General features: G+C 42.1%; 1 protein-coding gene across 1 annotated transcript in view; it reads left to right on the top strand.

Moving 5' to 3' along the window:
• The window catches only part of MIPEP (mitochondrial intermediate peptidase), a 200,453-nt gene that overhangs the window by 157,239 nt on the left and 24,433 nt on the right, over positions 1-18,781 (top strand). The window contains exons 17-18 of the mRNA XM_073227530.1: positions 9,160-9,281; positions 12,199-12,272. Coding sequence (XP_073083631.1) covers positions 9,160-9,281; positions 12,199-12,272 — 196 coding nt within the window. The remainder of the gene's footprint in view (positions 1-9,159; positions 9,282-12,198; positions 12,273-18,781) is intronic.

The following is an 18,781-nucleotide window of genomic DNA, read 5'->3' as shown; positions in this document are numbered from 1 at the left end:
TTCAGAGTTGCTTTGGCTATTTGGGGTCTTTGTGGTTCCATATGAATTTTAGAACTATTTGTTCTAATTCATTAAAAAATGCTGTTGGAATTTTGATAGGGATCGCATTGAATCTGTAGATTGCTTTAAGCAGGATGGCCATTTTGACAATATTAATTCTTCCTATCCATGAGCACAGGATGTGTTTCCATTCACTGGTATCTTTAATTTCTCTCATGAGTGTCTTGTAGTATTCAGGGTATAGGTCTTTCACCTCCTTGGTTATGTTTATTCCTAGGTATTTTATTCTTTTTGATGCAGTTGTAAATGGAATTGTTTTCATGATTTCTTTCTTCTAGCTCATTAGTATATAGGAATGCACCAGATTTCTGTTTATTGATTTTGTGTCCTGCAACTTTGCTGAATTCAGATATTAGATCTAGTAGTTTTGGAGTGGATACTTTAGGGTTTTTTATGTACAACATCATGTCATCTACAAACAACAGTGACAGTTTAACATCTTCCTTACCAATCTGGTTGCCTTTTATTTCTTTGTGTTGTCTGATTGCCATGATAGGACCTCCAGTACTCTGCTGAATAAAAGTGGGGAGAGTGGGCATCCTTGTCTTGTTCCCCATCATAGAGGAAAAGCTTTTGGCTTTTCGCTATTAGGTATGATGTCGGCTGTGGGTTTGTTGTATATAGCCTTTATTATGTTGAGGTACTTGCCCTCTATACCCATTTTGTTGAGAGTTTTCATCATGAATGGATGTTGAATTTTGTCAAATGCTTTTTCAGCATCTCTGGAGATGATCATGTAGTTTTTGTCCTTTTTGTTGATGTGGTCAATGATGTTGATGGATTTTCGAATATTGTACCATCCTTGCATCCTTGGAATAAATCCCACTTGATCTTGTTAGATGTTTTTTTGATGTATTTTTTGATTTGGTTTGCTAATATTTTGTTGAGTATTTTTGCATGCATGTTCATCAGGGCTATGGTCTGTAATTTTCTTTTTTTGTGGTGTCTTTGCCTGGTTTTGGTATTAGAGTGATGCTGGCCTCATAGAATAAGTTTTGAAGTATTCTCTCCTCTTCTACTTTCTGGAAAACTAAGGAGGATGGGTTTTAGGTCTTCTGTAAATGTTTGATAAAATTCATCAGTGAAGCTATCTGGTCCAGGATTTTTTGTTAGGTAGTTTTTGATTACCAGTTCAATTTCATTGCTGGTAATTGGTCTGTTGCAGATTTTTATTTCTTCCTGGGTCAGCCTTTGAAGGTTGTATTTTTCTAGAAAGTTGTCCATTTCTGCTAGGTTATCCAATTTGTTAGCACATAATTTTTCGTAGTATTCTCTAATAATTCTTTGTATTTCTGTGGGGTCCATAGTGATTTTTCCTTTCTCATTTCTGATTCTGTTTATATATGTAGACTCTTTTTTTCTTGATAAGTCTGGCTGGGGTTTATCTCTTTTGTTTATTTTCTCCAAGAACCAGCTCCTGCTTTCATTGATTCTTTCTATGTTTTATTCTTCTCGATTTTATTTATTTCTGCTCTGATCTTTACTATGTCCCTCCTTCAACTGACTTTGGGCCTCATTTGTTCTTCTTTTTCCAGTTTCATTAATTGTGAGTTTAGACTGTTCATTTGGGATTGTTCTTCTTTCTTGAAGTAGGTGTATATTGCAATATATTTCCCTCTTAGCAGGGCCTTTGCTGCGTCCCACAGATTTTGCAGTGTTGAGTTATTGTTTTCATTTGTCTCCATATATAGCTTGATCTCTGTTTTAATTTGATCATTGATCCATTCATTATTTAGGAGCATGTTGTTAAGCTTCCATGTGTTTGTGGCTTTTTGTTTTCTTTGCATAATTTATTTCTAGTTTCATACCTTTGTGGTCTGAGAAGCTGGTTGGTACAATTTCAGTCCTTCTGAATTTCCTGAGGCTCTTTTTGTGGCCTAGTATCTGATCTATTCTCAAAAGTGTTCCATGTGCATTCAAGAAGAATGTGTATCCTGCTGCTTTTGGGTGAAGTGTTCTGTAGATGTCTGTTAGGTCCATATGTCCTAATGTGTTCAATGCTTCTGTCTTCCTACTTATTTTTTGTGTAGTTGATCTGTCCTTTGAAGTGAGTGGTGTGTTGAAGTCTCCTAAAGTACATGCATTGCATTCTGTTTCCCCCTTTAAATCTGTTAGTGTTTGTTTCACATATGTAGGTGCTCCTATGTTGGGTGTATAGATATTTATAATGGTTATATCCTCTTGTTGGACTGACCCCTTTATCAGTATGTAATGTCCTTCTTTATCTCTTGTTACTTTCTTTGTTTTGAAGTCTATTTTGTCTAATACAAGTACTGCAACTTCTGCTTTTTTGTCCCTATTATTGGCATGAGGTACCTTTTTCTATCCCTTCACTTTTAGTCTTTGTATTTTTTGAAGTGAATCTCTTATAGCAGCATATAGATGGTCTTTTTTTTTAATCCTTCTGGAACCCTGTGTGTTTTGGTTGGTGCATTCCTTCCATTTACATTTAGGGTGATTTTCAATAGATATGTACTTATTGTCTTACAGGCTTTAGATTTGTGGTTACCAAATGTTCAAGGGCAGCTTGCTTACTATCTAAGAGTCTAACTTAACTCACTTAGTATGCTTGTTTCAAATACAATCTTAAAGTTTTTTTTTCTCCTCCCTTCTTTTTCTTCCTCCTGCATTCTTTATGTATTAGGTGTCATATTCTGCAGTCTTTGTGTATCCCTTCAATGACTGTGTGGGTAGTTAATTTAATTTTTCATTTGCTTAGTAATTAATTGGTCTACTTCCTTTTCGATGGTTTTATTTTCTCTGGTGACAGCTATTTAGCCTTAGGAGCACTTCCATCTATAGCAGTTCCTCCAAAATACATTGAAAAGATGGTTTGTGTGAGGTAAATTCCCTCAACTTTTGCTTATATGTAAATTGTTTAATGCCTGTTTCAAATTTAAATGATAGTTTTGCTGGGTAGTGTAGTCTTGGTTCAAGACCCTTCTATTTCATTGCATTATATATATCATGCCACTCCCTTCTGGCCTGTAAGATTTCTGCTGAGTTTCCTTTGTATGTGATATTTTTTCTCTTTCTGGCTGCTTTTAATTCTCTGTCCTTATCTTTGATCTTTGCTGTTTTAATTATTTTATGTCTTGTTGCTGTCTTCTTTGGGTCCCTTGTGTTGGAAGATCTGTGCACTTCCATGGCCTGAGAGACTATTTCCTTCCCCAGATTGGGGAAGTTTTCAGCAATTCTTTTGTCAAAGAGATTTTCTATCCCTTTTTTTCTCTCTTCTCCATCTGCTGCCCCTGTAATGTGAACATTCTTCCTTTTGAATTGGTCACACAGTTCTCTTAATATTCTTTCATTCCTGAAGATCCATTTTTCTCTGTGCCCCAGCCTCTTTGTATCCCTGTTCTCTAGTTTGTATTTCATTTAATGTCTCCTCTACCTCATCTAATCTTCTTTTAAATCCCTCCATTATATGTTTCATTTCAGATCCTGTATTTGGCAAAGTTTCTCTCTCTTTCTTGAAGTCCTCCCTGAGTTCTTGAATATTTTTCTGTAGCTCCATAAGCATATTTATGATTTTCATTTTAAAATTTTTATCAGGAAGACTGGTGATTTCAGTTTCACTTAGCCCTCTTTCTGGTATTAATGGGATTTTGGTTTGTACCAGGTTCTTTTACCGTTTCATATTTCTAATGATTGCTATAGAATAATAACTTTGTAGAGGTGGCCTAGAAGCTTTACTCTCTTGAGTTGCTAGCCCCTGGAGTGATATCATGGGGGACACAGGCAAGTGGTGCCAGTGCCTGCTGGTAGGAAAGAGCTCTTTCTTGCTTCCCATCTGCAGTGCCTGCCTCCACTTCCCTAGCCAGTGGCCCGAGCATGCAGGGAGGGGCCTCTATACTATGCTCTTGTAGCTGCCACAGGTGGAGCCATCCTCCTGCTGGCCTGGCCCAATGGCTGGGGTAGCAGGTTTACCAACCCATGCCTGCTGGGAGGAAGGAGTAGCAGACTGTGTTTCTCAGTGTGGGGCTATGGTGCTGCATTGCCAACCAGGGGGATGTAGTGTGTGTGAAACTCCTTAAATTTCCCAACCTGCTGGGCTGAGTGTGCCAGGATGATTTTGTCCACCTGTCCTTTCTCCTTAGCAGCAAGCTCTGTGTAATCCTTGCCCCTTTAGCAGCCCTCTTGCTGTCAGGAAGTCTTTCTAAATACCTGCCTTTCTTTTGTTCTGGAGCTGCCGGTTGTGGGTACCTGTTCTCCATAAGCAGCTGGAATCTCAGTCTCTCCTGGTATTCCACCTGTCTTTGCTTTCCAATCCTCTGATCTCCAGAGCACCATGTGATGTGGGTCTGTACTCCGGGAGCAGATGTCCAGGGGTGGGTACCTAGCAGTCCTGGGCTTCTACTCCCTCCCTGCTCTGTTTCTCTTCCTCCCACCAGTGAGCTGAGGTGGGGGAAGGGCCTGGGTCCCGCCAGATTGTGACTTTGCTATTTTACCCTTTTCTGTGAGGTCTGCTTTTTCCCAAATGTAGGCTGTCTGTTGAAGTCTTCTTCCTGGTTACTCTTTCAGGATCAGTGGTATTTGTTGTATTTTCATGTTATATGTGGTTTTGGATGGAGATGTCTGTCTCACTTCTCATGCTGCCATTTTGTTTAATCTCAATAAGGACTTTTTATCAAGTTAGAATTGCTATTTGATACCAATTCATGGAAAAGATATACATACACACACATTGAGAGAGAGAATGTAAACATGTGAAGGCAGATAGGAAAATATCCCCTTCTGCTCTCCTTTGTGGTTAAATAGTTAAACAAATACGAGTGCCAGATTTAGTATTATAAGAGATAGTCCACAGACCAACAGCATTGCACATGGAGAATGTGAAGTCACAATTGTATGTCCACAAAGACTAGCTCAGCAGTTTGTTTCTGTCTGGCTGTCTTTCAGTTAGCCTAATTACAACAGGCCCACGTTGAACAACAGGGCTTTAGGAGCGGGTAGGGGATTCTTGCCCATTGTCAGTGTAGGTCCCTGAAGCTTGACAAGAGACGGAAATCACACACTGGGAAGCACCACACAGATGTTGTACATAGTCCAGGCTGGGAGCTCTGGTGCCAAAAGTAGCCTCAAATGTTTTATATCACCTATCAAGTGATGCAGCCAAAGAAATATTTTTTAAAACTGTTAAAATTGTCAACCTGAGTTCCAAGCCCTGTAATGTCCCCTTGTTTGTGATATGGATGTTATTCCTAACCTCGTCATTTCAGTCAAAAGTCTAATGTGTCATTACATTGAGCATCATGATGAAAGAATCCTGTAGCGTCCACCTGTCCATCCTTCCATCCATTGAGGAGACAGCTTTGAATTTCTGCTGCTCACGTACCTTACTGGGCATGGGTACAGTGCTGTGGTCTCTGCTCTTGAGGGAATTTCAGTTAAGTAAGTCGCTCACCAAGGGAGCAGCAGTTGCGTTTCTCTTCTCACACAGTTTATAGTATTCCACCAATAAAAATGTTTTAAAATGAATAAATTAGTCACACACATAGAGTTAGAAATGAAGAAATGATAGATACACTATTTGAAAGTATAATTAAGAGACATGATTAGTTCAGTCATTCGCCATTTAACACGTAGTTTCTGAGGGCTTACTCTGTACTGGCCCCTCTTCTAGCTTCAAACTGAAAATAGAGAGTAAGTGACTGGCTACCTTGTAGCCTTTCCATTCCTGCCTGTCTCCTTTCATACCTGTCGTGTCTCCAATTAGAGGGCGGTCAGGTGGTCTGGAAGGGTCTATAGCAAATAAGAATCCTCAAAAGGCCTCCCCTTCCCTGATTTCTGAAGCAAGTCACAGTATCACAGAGTTCCTAATATGTTGGAGCACCCACCCCACATTTCTGTCTTTCATATGGGATCACTGAGATAGTCCAACTTAGAACGATCTGAATAGCCTTGCCTTGGGATAGTGTTAGGCTGGAAAAGCCACTCTGGTCAGAATGAAAAAGAAACCACAAAGATATTTTGAGTCCTGTTTTCCAGGTCAGATCTACACATTACACTTTGAAGAAAGGGCAGAAACGTTTGTCCCATCTGACAAATATCCCTTAGGAAGAAGAAAACTTTTATTTAAAAGGGGGAGGACATAATTCCAGAGCTTAAAAATGAAATGCTTTTATTTTTCCCAATGAATGAGTGAAATGGTAACGATGACTTAATATTGGGTTGAATTAGCAGGAATTCAGCTCTTAGTAGTCAGACTACAGTGGAATTGTAGGTGTCAGTGTGCCATGAACTTACACATCACTTATGAAATGTGTCAGGTGGATATATTTTATTTAACATTTCTTGTGCTATGGAAAGGGCATAGTACCAAACTCAAACCTGTAATTAAAGAACAGGATGCAATGAGGGGTGTGTTGTGCCAAATTATCTGTATCCAGGTAGGGATGTTGGTATAAGACAGATGCTTTGGCAGTGCACAAATCCTGATGTTTCTTCTACACTTCTGAAAGGTCTTATTTTTATTACTCTGTTTATGTGAGAACTCAGTTACAAGTTGATGAAACTAAGGAACTTAGGAATTTCTTAGCTCAATTCAAATGCCACTGTTGAAGTAAGCCATCTTTCAAGACAAAACAAAACTGTATTCAGCTTGAATCTAAACAAAATTAAACTCTGCTCTATACTACAAAGACTGCCAGACTAGTTCTGGCAGATCGCCAAGAAGAAAACATTTTAAAGCCCGAGCCCCTTGACTGTATGCTACCATGCTACTAGAGAGAGGTGTGCATCGTTAATAGCATGAGAACCAGTATTAGTGGAGTAGCAAAACAGCAGGCCATATTCCATTACAGAAGATAGCATCACATTCCAGTGGCTTTATATGAGAAAGATTACCACTGGCCCATTAAGATTCCAGCATAACACAAAAACTCACATAGATTTCTTTTTTAAAAATATGACAGGGTATGCAGAAGTGTGTATATGTTACAGGTGAATTCCTAAAGAACCAAATTCTTTGACTAAAAATTTACTCAAAGTTTGTTGTGATCATATTTGACCCATAGATTGTCCTTGGCTCTGTGCCTTCGATTTAAGTACCCCTGGCTTATAAACAGGGTAGAAAGCCTGTCTCTACCTTCCCATGCCCTCCACTCCCCCTGAGGTACCTGTTGGCGGGAGAGGGTGTGGTCACGTTCTCTTGGCCGGGGCAAGGCTTTGGCTGAGCTTTCAGGGCCTCAGCCCCACCGCTCTTCTTGCTTCCATGGTGCTGTACGGTGGCAGCACCAGTGCCTGGGGCAAATTAGATAGGACCCGGGGCTGGTTACTGTAACAGACCCCAAACCACAGCCTTGTGAGCCACGCCAGGGCTGGTGGTGGCTGCATGGAGTCAGAAACCATGCTTCTGGCTTGTGGCCGTCCCTCTGCTGGGGCCTCACCCTCACAGATGGCCCCAAGTGTCACACCAGCAAGCAGCAGAGGAAGCGTCTCTCCTTCAGGGACATGACTCACCAGGCGTCTGCCCTATCCAGTCGTATCCTTTTTGAAAAAGGTTGGAGTGCGTACGGATGGTGATCGTTCATCTCAGCCGTGATGTGCTCATCACTCATGTTCAGAACTAGCTGAGGTACTCTGGGCACACTTTCCTTTAACACAGCACCTGTGCCTGATCCAGGCACAATATTTGTCCCAAAGTGTTGAGCACACTCACAGAGTAACTAGCACTGTTATTTCATCATGAAAGTCACTGTGCAGTAGATACGGGACTTAGAGTATGTTCTAAAATTTACCACACCACTGTGATCATGGAGCATCTATTTTTTTTAATATTTGTTTCTTAATCAGGTAGAAGTTGCTTATCTAGTTTAAAGATATGTGGTGAGGATTTTACTTCATATTTTATTTTCCAAGGAATTAAAAGATGTATTAGAGAATGACTTACTTAAAAAACTTGGGCTTATAGACTTACTGTGATCATTTCGCAACATATACAAATACTGAATCATTGTATTGTACACCTGAAACTAATATAATGTGTCAGTTATACTGTAATTTTTAAAAAGTGAAAAAATTCAACTATGCATGAAAGAATAGTATGTCCATCTGTCAGTAACGAGTAATGCATGGCTTTTTGGTTACATCTTTAAAAAAACAAACAGGCTTCCCGTTTTTTTTTTTCCAACAAACTTTAATGACAGATAAAGCATACATTAGAAGACAGTGGATTATTGCATGTCAGACTTGTTTGTTTTAGAGAAGTACAAATCTTTAAGTGATAAATATGTCTTTTGAGGATAGTTTTGATAACTCTAGCTTCTGTTGTGTCAGTGTTAACATGAATACACCATGGCAACCTTATGCATTTGCACTCGGATAACCTTCCTCCTGCTAATCACAACGTAGGTGTTTCAGCTCTCGGTACAGAGAAAGAACAGTACTGGCAGAAAAAGAGTTTTCCAGTGGAAGGGCACTCCTCCTTGAAACTTCACATGGCCCTCCTTGTAATAAGTACATAATTGTCCCAAAAGAAGGGGTGCGCTTAGTGCCAGACCCACAGTCCCCTCTTCTGATGCCGATGGCCAGACAGTCCAAGCAGGCTGCAGGGGGTGCACAGGTCCGGCCCTGCCGCATTAGCCTCAGCCCCGCTGCAGTGTCTGGGCTGTTCTCAACACTGCGGCCACACGGGTGAGCCCTGGCAGAGTCAGACTCGTGCAGAGCGGCTAAGTGCCAGGCTTGGTGTCTTCAAGGCCTCTCTCTGGGGCTTTCAGACGGTTGCCTTCTTGCTGTGTCCTCACGTGGTCTTCCATTTGTGCCCACCCTGCCCGGGACCTGTCCCCTTGTAGGATTAGGGCCCTGCCCAACAGCTTCTTTGACGTTAGTCATCCTATTAATGGCCCTCTCTCCAAATAGTCAAGATTCTGAGATACTGGGGGTTAGGGCTTCAACATGTGAGTTTAAGGGGATGCATTTTAGCCTGTAACAGTTTACAAAATGTGAAAAAATAGTAGTTTTGTGAATAATGTGGCCCTCTATGGTTAAATTAAAATATTTGCAGGTTTCCTTACATGCTTCCATTGTGTTCTTATACCTAACATCTGAGGATAGAGAGCCTTCCCTGTTTCCCATACTGTGTTTCTGTTTTGCAAGGCCTGGCAGCTGCGATTCAGCCACCTCGTGGGCTATGGTGCCAAATATTATGCTTACCTGATGTCCAGAGCAGTAGCTTCCATGGTTTGGAAGGAATGTTTTCAACAGGATCCTTTTAACAGGTAATAAGGGGGAGGGGCCCATAGAACACCCCCTTCTTCAACTTCAGCAGTCCCCACCCCCAGCATCTGAAGTCAGGCCCTGAGGGCCTCAGACCCTTGGAATACAGCCCAAACCTGGCAGGAAACCGAGCCCCACCACTGCCCAGCTGCCTTCAGGCCCGGCCCCACTCCTGCTCCCGGGCCCGGGCTCCTCAGCCCCCTCCCACCCTGGCCCTTGGGCTGCTCCGCCGGGTCATCTCGCGCCCCCGGCCTGCCCTTGGAAACCCGGCCAGGGCTCTCCTGTGGCTCCTGGCTGCACCAGCCCCTGGTTGTTGGCACCCGGCTGCCACCCTCGGGCCTCCTGTCCCCTTCAGCGGGCTTCCTTATTTTCAGCCCAAGCTCCTGAAGTCTCCTGACAGGGAACCCCTCATTCGCTCCTTACTGCCCAGCAAAGGGCTGGCCTGTGCTTCGCTGGGGTCAGCGCCAATGCAGAATTTGATTACCGATGTCAGTTGACCGCCCAGCCTGTCCTGGGAAGTTCCCGTCTGCATGGCTGTGGGGCACTCTTGCCGGTGGAGGCCTTGCTGGTAGGAGGAGGGCAGAGTGAGGAACGGGAACTGCTCCCCCGGCCTTCCTCCAGGCACCCCTCGGTGGAGACAGTGGCCACCCCGTGGCGTGGGTGACAACATCGCTGACCACCCCCCAGCCTCCTGGGGCCTCCCGCGCAGCCTCGCTCAGGGTTTCTGTAGTCAGGGTAGTCAGTGGCTCAGACACCACACAATGGAAGCAGGCCGAGGGGTGCTGGAAGAGGAGGAGCCGTCGGGCTGGATGGGCGGCCTGTGTCCCCGGATCTGGGAAGGGGAAGCCTCCTGCGAGGTAGAGAAGTTCCCTGTGCTCCCTGCTGGGCCTCACTCGTGCTCCTCCAGGCCTCCCTCTGACCCCAGGAACCACGGGAAGTCAAGTTCCAGTTTCATGCCTTACAAGGAGCTTCCTTGGAAAGCAAACCACTAATTATGACCTGGTCCAATAGTCAGAAAGCCTCTTACCTCCTCACCACACAGCTACCGCTCAGGCAGCCGGGGCTGGTGACTGCTGGCTCCCCTGCTTCCATGTTGAAGATAACTGGCCTCTCAGATTTTAGAGTGCCCTGGACGTGCCTTAGGGCACGTAATTCACATGCTCAGCAGCCTTGGCAGAGCAGGTACTTATTATTAGGGAGAGTGAGGCTCAGAGAGACGTGATCCGTTCAGAGACTTCCCTGTTAACAAACCAGATTGAGATTGTAGTCTAGATCTCTTAATTCTTAGCCCTCTTACCCCCCCCACCCCCGTCTGTCTCCTGTACCCCTTAGCTCCTCATACAGTGTGACATAGCTTTGGATTTTTTCAGCAGTCAATAACCACAAGTGGTTCCAGAGTCTTTTGAACTTGTATCTGATGTAATAGGATTTTTTAGTGTTTTACAGCTTGGTACCCACATGTTATTTTCTTCTGCCCTTTGCACACGGCAGACATTTGATCTGCTTTTCAGATTTTACTATTTTCAAGGGATCTAAAGCCAAAACTGACTACAGTAAATCGATTTGGGGGCTTATGATTCTTTACTGGAGGTTTCTATAAAATAGGGAAAATATCTTGTTTAAAGGAACTACATTTTACTAGAAAACCACATACTATTAAATATATATATTTCCAAGTGTTTATATCTTGTTTATAGGTGCGTTCTTGCCTAGACATGTAGATGCCATACTTTTATAGACATGTAAAAGTAAGCTAGTGAAAATACTCATTGAACTAGACTATTGCTAACCTCTGTCAAAAGGTCCTTTTTGATCCCGACTCTGAAAAGCCACCAGGCCGAAGCCCACATCGGGAAGCCGGGCAGTGCAGAGCTGAGGCCAGCCGAGAGCCGGAGGCCCGGGAGGGGACTCCGAGCTCCACAGGCCGGAGGTCAGGCAGGGCTCCTCAGGCTCCGCGTCCCCTCCCAGAGAAGGGCCAGCCTCTGTCCACATTTCTTGCTTCATGGCACACCTTGCCTTAGTGCCCACGTTAGGATCTAACTAGGATTAGTGCTTGATATAAGCATATTTTTGATACTAGAATGCTATCAAAAATTCTAATTAGAGACCATATTCATAAAATTGCTCAGACGTAAAGATGCTTCAAAAATAGTGGAATGAAACATAACTTATATAGTTTATGTCATTATAGCGTGTAGTCATTGGCATTAAAGGAATTGAATTTCCCATAAAATAGGAATGAGTAGCACTAAATAGTTCGTCTCCATCTACCCTTAATTTGGAGACTTTCTATCTGTGAGAGTCCTTCAAAATCAGCCTTGTCAATTATAGACAATGTTCCTTCTAGAATCCATCAGAAGACAAAAACAGGCATGTACCCCCTTCCCCTTAGCCAGCAGTTCACTCCAGGGGCAGTTTTCTGTCCCATTAGCTGCTCTCCTCAGCCCAGGTCTCCTGGTGTCATTAACTCTCTCCCACCAGCTTTTTTTCCTTCTCTCTTATTTCAGTGTTGTTTTTCTCTCTTTATTAGGTGCCATCTCAAATTCTTTGTTGAACAGAAAAGACAGCATAAATGATTCCAAGTCTCCCTTTAAGATAATCCTAAAGATGACAGAGCATAGGATATAATCTTTTACTTATTCTCTAATACATAAACTAAATAAAGCTTTCTGTGAAGAGAGGTTGCCTGCTGTAAAACAGGAAGCTGAAAATACAGTTATCCCTTTAAACCTGGTTTTACGTACTAGAATCATTTAAAACTTGGAACTAGATTTTTAGAGGCAAGAAAATAATAAGGGGCCAGATTGCCTTATGGAGGGGTGACATCAGTGCAGTTTCATCTGAGAAACAATGGCCCGTGTGAGTGTGGGCTGCAGGCTGTGCGTGCAGGGGCCTGTAACCGTCTCCTGTCTCCCCCAGGGCAGCGGGTGAGCGCTACCGCAGGGAGATGCTGGCCCACGGCGGGGGCAAGGAGCCTCTGCTCATGGTGCAAGGTAAGTGAAATGCGGACTGGGGACTTCTCTGTAACACCTCCCTCCTCCCCCAATTCTTAAGACTTTTTGGTTACATCTTTTAGTATTGGCTCTGAGTTACTTTCTGCACCATCTGTGGTGAAAGCTGTTTCACATTTTCTGCATACATCTTTATCCTTTAAAGAAATGATGCTTTAGCTGTGGACTTTGTTGTGGGCATCCATCTCATTGTATCCCAAATAACAGCAATTTTTAGTTACTGTGATTTACTTAGATGCTAGGATAAAATTTCAGGTTTTAACTTTCAGAATGGTACTAATGCTCTAATAGGAAATTTGTTAATTTGTCATAAATTTTCAAAAAATTTGCCTTTAGATTTTAAGAGGTCACAATATATTTCTTTATTCTTTAGTCTAAAGAACTCATTTATTTCTTATTCCTTTATTTCCTTCTTTGAAAGCTTAACTGCACATTTGCTATGAACTCCGAGGCATCCATTTGGATTTTTTTCCCGATTGAAAGGTTAGACCCTGATTAAATTGTCTCTTTGAGGCATCACGATGCCTCTTGGCCAATGTAATTTTTAAAGTAGTTCTTTTATTGAAGTATTTTCACTGAAAATTTAGTTGTAAATGAAAGTGACCGACATGATTTTTCATGAAATGTTGTCACACATTTCAAGGAAGATGTGATTATTGGAAATTCTCAGTATATTGATAATCTTATTTGCAGCTGATCCCTGTGACTAGCTGATAAAAATTGCACTTAGGAAATAACTTCTGGTATTGGAGGAAATATTGTTTTGTTGTAGTACAGGCACACCTCAGAGCTACTGTGGGTTCAGTTCCAGACTACCACTACAAAGTGCATATCACAATAAATGAGTCAAATGAATTTTTTGGGTTTCCCAGTACATGTAAGTTATATTTACATTATACTGTAGTCTATCAAGTGTGTAATAGCATTATGTCTGAAAAAACAATGTACATACCTTAATTTAACAATAGTGGTTAAAAACTGCTAATCATCATCTGAGCTTTCAAGAACCCATCATCTTTTTGCTGGGGGAGGGTCTTGCCTCGGTGTGGGTGGCTACCGACTGAGCAGGGCAGTGGGTGCTGAAGGTTTGGGTGGCCGTGGCCATTTCTTAAGGTAAGACAACATGAAGTTTGCTGCGCCCATGGACTCTTCCTTTCATGAGTGGTTTTTCTGTAGCATTCAATGCTGTTCAGTAGGATTTTACCCACAGTAGAACTTATTTCAGAATTGGAGTCAATCCTCTCAAGCCTGCCACTTCTTTACTAACTAGGTTTAAGTAATGTTCTGAATCCTTTATTGTCATTTCATCAGTCTTCACAGCATCTTTACCAGGAGTAGATTCATTCTCAAGAAACCACTTTCTTTGCTCATCCATAAGAAACAACTCATCTGTTCAAGTTGTCTCACGATACCGCAGCAGTTCAGTCACACCTCCAGACCCCACGTCTAATCCTAGTTCTCTTGCTGTTTCCAACACATCTGCAGGTACTTCCTCCACAGACGTCTTGAGCCCCTCAAAGTCATACATGAGAATTGGAATCAGCTTCTTCCAAACTCCTGTTAGTATTTTGATCTCTTCCCATGAATCACAAGAGTTCTTAATGGCATCTAGAATAGTGAATTCTCTCCAGAATATTTTCAATTAATTTTGTCCAGATCCATTAGAAGAATCACTATCTGGCAGCTACAGCTTGTCATGTATTTCTTAAATAATAGGATTTGAAAGTGAAATTGCTCCTTAATCCATAGGCTGTAGAGTGAATGCTGTGGTACTGAGATCAGAACAACATTCATCTTGTTGTCCATCTCCATCCAAACTTTTGGCTGACCAGGAGCCTTGTCAATGAGCAGTAGTAGTTTGGACATAATCTTTTTTCTGAGCGGTGGGTCTCAAAAGTGGGCTTAAATTATTTATTCAGTAAACCATGTTATAAACAGATATGCTATCACCAGGATTTGTTGTTCCATTGATAGAACACAGGCAGAGTACACTGAGCATAATTCTGAGGGGCCCTGGGATTTTCAGAATGGTCAATGAGCATTGACTTTATCTTGAAATCTCCTGCTGTATTAGCTCCTAACAAGAGAGTCACCCTGTCCTTTGAAGCTTTGAAGTATTGACTTCTCCTCTCTACCTATTGAAGTCCTAGATACCATCTTCTTCCAAGATAAATCTGATACATTTACACTGAATTTTTGTTGTTTAGTGTACAGCCACTTCCATTGATTACCTTAAGCTGGATCTTGTGGATAAACTTGCTGCAGATCCAACATGGCATTTGCTGCTTCACCTGGCACTTTGATGGTATGGAGATGGTTTCTTTCCTTAAACCTCATAAACCAACCTCTGCTGGCTTCCAGTTTTTCCTTTGCAGCTCCCTCACCTCTCTCAGCCTTCATAATTATAGCGAGTTAGGGCCTTGATATATCTAGATTAGGCTTTGGTTTTAGGGAATGTTGTGGCTGTTTGATCTTCTGTCCAGACCACTAAAACTTTCTCCACCATATCAGCAACAAGGCTGTTTCGCTTTCTTATCATTTGTGTGTTCACTGGAGTAGCACTTTTAATTTCCTTCAAGAACTTTCCCTTTGCATTCACAGCTTGGCTGACTGTTCGGTGCAAGAGGCCTAGTTTTCAGCCTGTCTTGGCTTTCGACATGCCTTCCTCACTAAGCCTGATCATTTCTAGCTTTTGATTTAAAATTAGAGATGTCTGACTATTCCTATCACTTGAACACTTAGGGCCATTGTAGGGTTATTAACTGGCCTAATTTCACTATTGTTGTGTCTCAGGGACTAGGTAGATGGAGAGAGGTGGGACGATGACCGATCTATGGAGCAGTCAGAACAACACATGTTTATTGACTAAGTTTGCCCTCTAACATGGCAGTTTGTGGTGCCCCAAAGCAATCACTGATCACAGATCAATATATCAAATATAGTAGTGATGAAAAAATTTGAATTATAAGAATTACCAAAATGTGACACAGAGACATGAAGTGAGCAAATGCTGTTCAAAAAAATGGTGCTGAAAGACTCGCACAATGCAGGAGCACCAAAACTTCCGGTCTGTAATAAATGCAGTGCGTATGAAGTGCTGTAAAGTGAAGCGCAGTGAAGTGAGGTCTGCATGTCGCTGAGTGGGGCCTGATGGCAGGGCCTGCCCGGCTGTGAATGTTCCCTGTCCCGGTAATTCCTCCTGCCCTCTTCTGCAGAGCCCAGACCCTCCCCTCCGCCGTCGCCTTCCTCAGCAGATCCTTCTGACTGCTAACCACGGTACAGGTGCTACGAGTGCTTCCAGTGAAAGAGTGCAGGCAACCCAGACAGAACTCCCGCCCTCCTGGGACTGGCATTCCGCCAGCTTCTCCAGGAGGGTGTGCTCTCGCAGGCTCCATGTGCCTGATGCCACAGCAAATTTGTAAAGCACACCAGCCAGCCCAGAGCTCCTACAGTGTATGTGGCTTGCCCAGCTGGTTCAAAACCAAGGTAATGCAACCCCTGAACAGCGGCCCTCCGGTCTCCATCGAGGACTGTGCCTCAGAGCAGGCTCCTCAAAACAAACAGGCAGGCTGATGTGCCTCACTTTTCCAGCTGGCCCTCACTGGCCCTTACGGAGCTCTGCTGTAGCCAGGGTCCTATTTTAAATGGTTTTCATGTACTGATTAACTGACCCTTCTAACAACCCTATGAGGTACAGTCATCACTACCCCCATTTTACAGCTGATGAGGTGGGTCCCTGGCCCACGACAGAGGCAGTGAGCAGAAAGGTCAGGATTCAAACCTGTGACTCCTGGCAGCAGAGACCAAGCTCTTCAGCAGTCCATGCTGTTCCTCCTGTTTGTAGAAGGGGACACCTAGAATATTCTCCCAGAAGCCAGGCTTAGTTTATCCTTTTTGAGACCAGGGTCTAAATACTATCCACACATGAATATTAGCTTACATATGGTTCCATTGAAGGAGAAACAAATCCTTTCTCTGTGTCTGTCTTTGGCAGGTGTGTTTTTCTACTTTGCTTCCAAGAATGTTGTAACAAACCTCTCTAAAAATTTTATTCTTTATATGAAACATTGTTGTGTTAAGAAACTTAATACTTTCCACACTAAAATTCACACACTCATGAGAGAAAAATGAAATTGTGGTTCAAACCGGGGGTGATAAAGTCTTAAGATTCCAGTTAGCACCAACAGTAGAACAGTTCTACTTTTAAACTTTAATATTTTTTTTAATGTTGTTCTGTCCAATGTTATTAATTCACATGATTTGTTACATGTTGATGGTGAAAGGGAGCATGTGAAGAGCTCATGCCCATTGTCACTCCACAGGGTTGGATTTGTAAGACAGGACCAGCAGTGGTTCTCATTTTCTTGGATGCAGGCTGCCTGTACCCCAAAACAGGAGTGTCCTGGATGATGGCTCATGGCCTTCACTTGGGGGGAATCTCTGGGAGTCATGAATGGTAAAATCATTGAGTGTTGTGATATAAAAGCATAAGTGATCTAGTTGGTATTATTCACTAATGAAAATGTAATGTTTTATTTACCTACCTACTAGGTAAATGTAAGGAATTATATTGGGTAGCAAAAAATAAAAAAGTGGATGGAATTATCTACCTTCCAGTTAGGTACCTCCCTGACCAAATGACAACTTTATGAACTCCAAGTCATTTCTTAGCCTTGGAATACCTATCCATTGTACTTACTGTTCTTTGAGTCATACATATTCATAGAAATAACATATAGAGCACATTTGATCTTTGACCACACAAGTGAACTTTTGGTCACTTACCATTTTTAGAATGAGTCATCTTCACTCTGAGTCCCTAGTCTTTTCTAGTCCCCACTGACAGGCGAGCCTCCTAGTGGCCCGAACCTGGTCTAGAGGAAGTCTCAGAGCACACAGCCTCCCTCTACTTTCTTTACTCCCTGTTTGCTACACGTTCATCAGTTAAAGGCTTCTAGGCAACTGTTTCTGTGCTCTTAACTCCGTATGGAGGGAGGCTCACGGGAAATCCACGATGCAACAGCAGCGTCTTTTCTTATAGAGTCTACATTTGTGTCCTGTCAACACACTAAACACCATTTGAAGACAACAAAATAGTGGCTAAACAGTATCTGTCCTCAGAGAAGAAGAGGCCACACAGTACAGTACAATTGGATTCACAGATACTAGCTCTGCTACTTGCTATCTGTAAGAATAAGAAAGTCACTTAATCTCCCTAAGGAATAGAAAATATGATTGGACTTCAAAACAAATGGAAGAGTGGAATGACTTCTTTCAAACCTGCTTCTTACCTCCTTCTCCCAGTCCATCTCTAAATGGGGTTGTGTTATATGATTGATGTAATAGGTGCAATAGAAAGAGCATTACAGATCGATGTTGTGTCCTTATATAGAACACACATTTATAGCATATATAAAGATATATGTAATAAGTATAATATTTAGTTGCTTAATCCCCCACTAAACAGAGTTTGGCAATACCTGACTGAAACCAGCTTTCTTAATTACCAGAACTCCTAGGGTGAGGTTGAACTCTTTGTATTCAGTTGTCAATGTTAAGTTTTTCTGCTGTTCATTCCATTCACCCACACACAGTGTTTTTTTGGTTTATGTTAAGTATCACATTTCTGAGTAATAAGAGAACTTAAAGTTTTTACTTTAAAGAAACCATGATGATAGGGTATTTTCATTCATTTTGCCATTTAAAAACATATATGTGCAAGAATATTTTTTAAGTGTGCTGCATGGTGAACATGATCTAAAGTTCAGTTTCTGTTACAGTCATTTCAGAAAATGATCCAGAAAGATAAACATGTAGTATAGTTTGTGAATAGCAAAAATAATATTTTAGACTCATTAGGAAGCCAAATTGTTTCCTACTACAACAAATGGAAGAGTGGAATTAGATGGCTGTTAGGGATAGAAGCTACATTATTTCAGCAGTTTGTGAATGACAGGTGAATTACTCATGCAAGTTTACATATAGTCCACAGCCGACTACTTTATCTTTTTGTGTTTTATGTTAACTGAAATTCTTGAGTAAATGGCCCTTGATGTGTTTTTAGGTTCAGATTTTACTTACCTATAAATAGTAGAAAAATACTGACATTGAAAAATTGCCTCATGCAGGGCACTTTCTGTTAGACGACCTTATTTAATTCTCTATGACATCGGTTATATTGTCCCCATTTTACAGGTAATGAGACATAGATAAAGTTCGTTCTGCTTCTGTGCTGCCTTTCCTCCCAACTCCCATGTCCTCCTCAGCTGATTTTTAAATTCTGACTGAGACTGAGCTGGTCTTTAGAGCACAGAAACTGTGAGTGCCCCGAGTTCTGAGACCTTAATGTTCCCCAAAGGCTGATTTTTTGTTTGTTTGTTCAATGTCACCTCCTATTCCCAGTACCACTGGAGAGGCTTGCCTGACATCCTGACATCCACATGATCACCAATAAAATTTTCCTTTATCTGTTTTCATATGAACTGTGTTGA

This window comes from Manis javanica, chromosome 1 (genome assembly GCF_040802235.1).
Source record: "Manis javanica isolate MJ-LG chromosome 1, MJ_LKY, whole genome shotgun sequence".
In the NCBI taxonomy this organism is placed as follows: Eukaryota; Metazoa; Chordata; class Mammalia; order Pholidota; family Manidae; genus Manis; species Manis javanica.
Note: the sequence above shows the minus strand (reverse complement) of the source record. Positions and strands in the feature narration are given on the sequence as shown.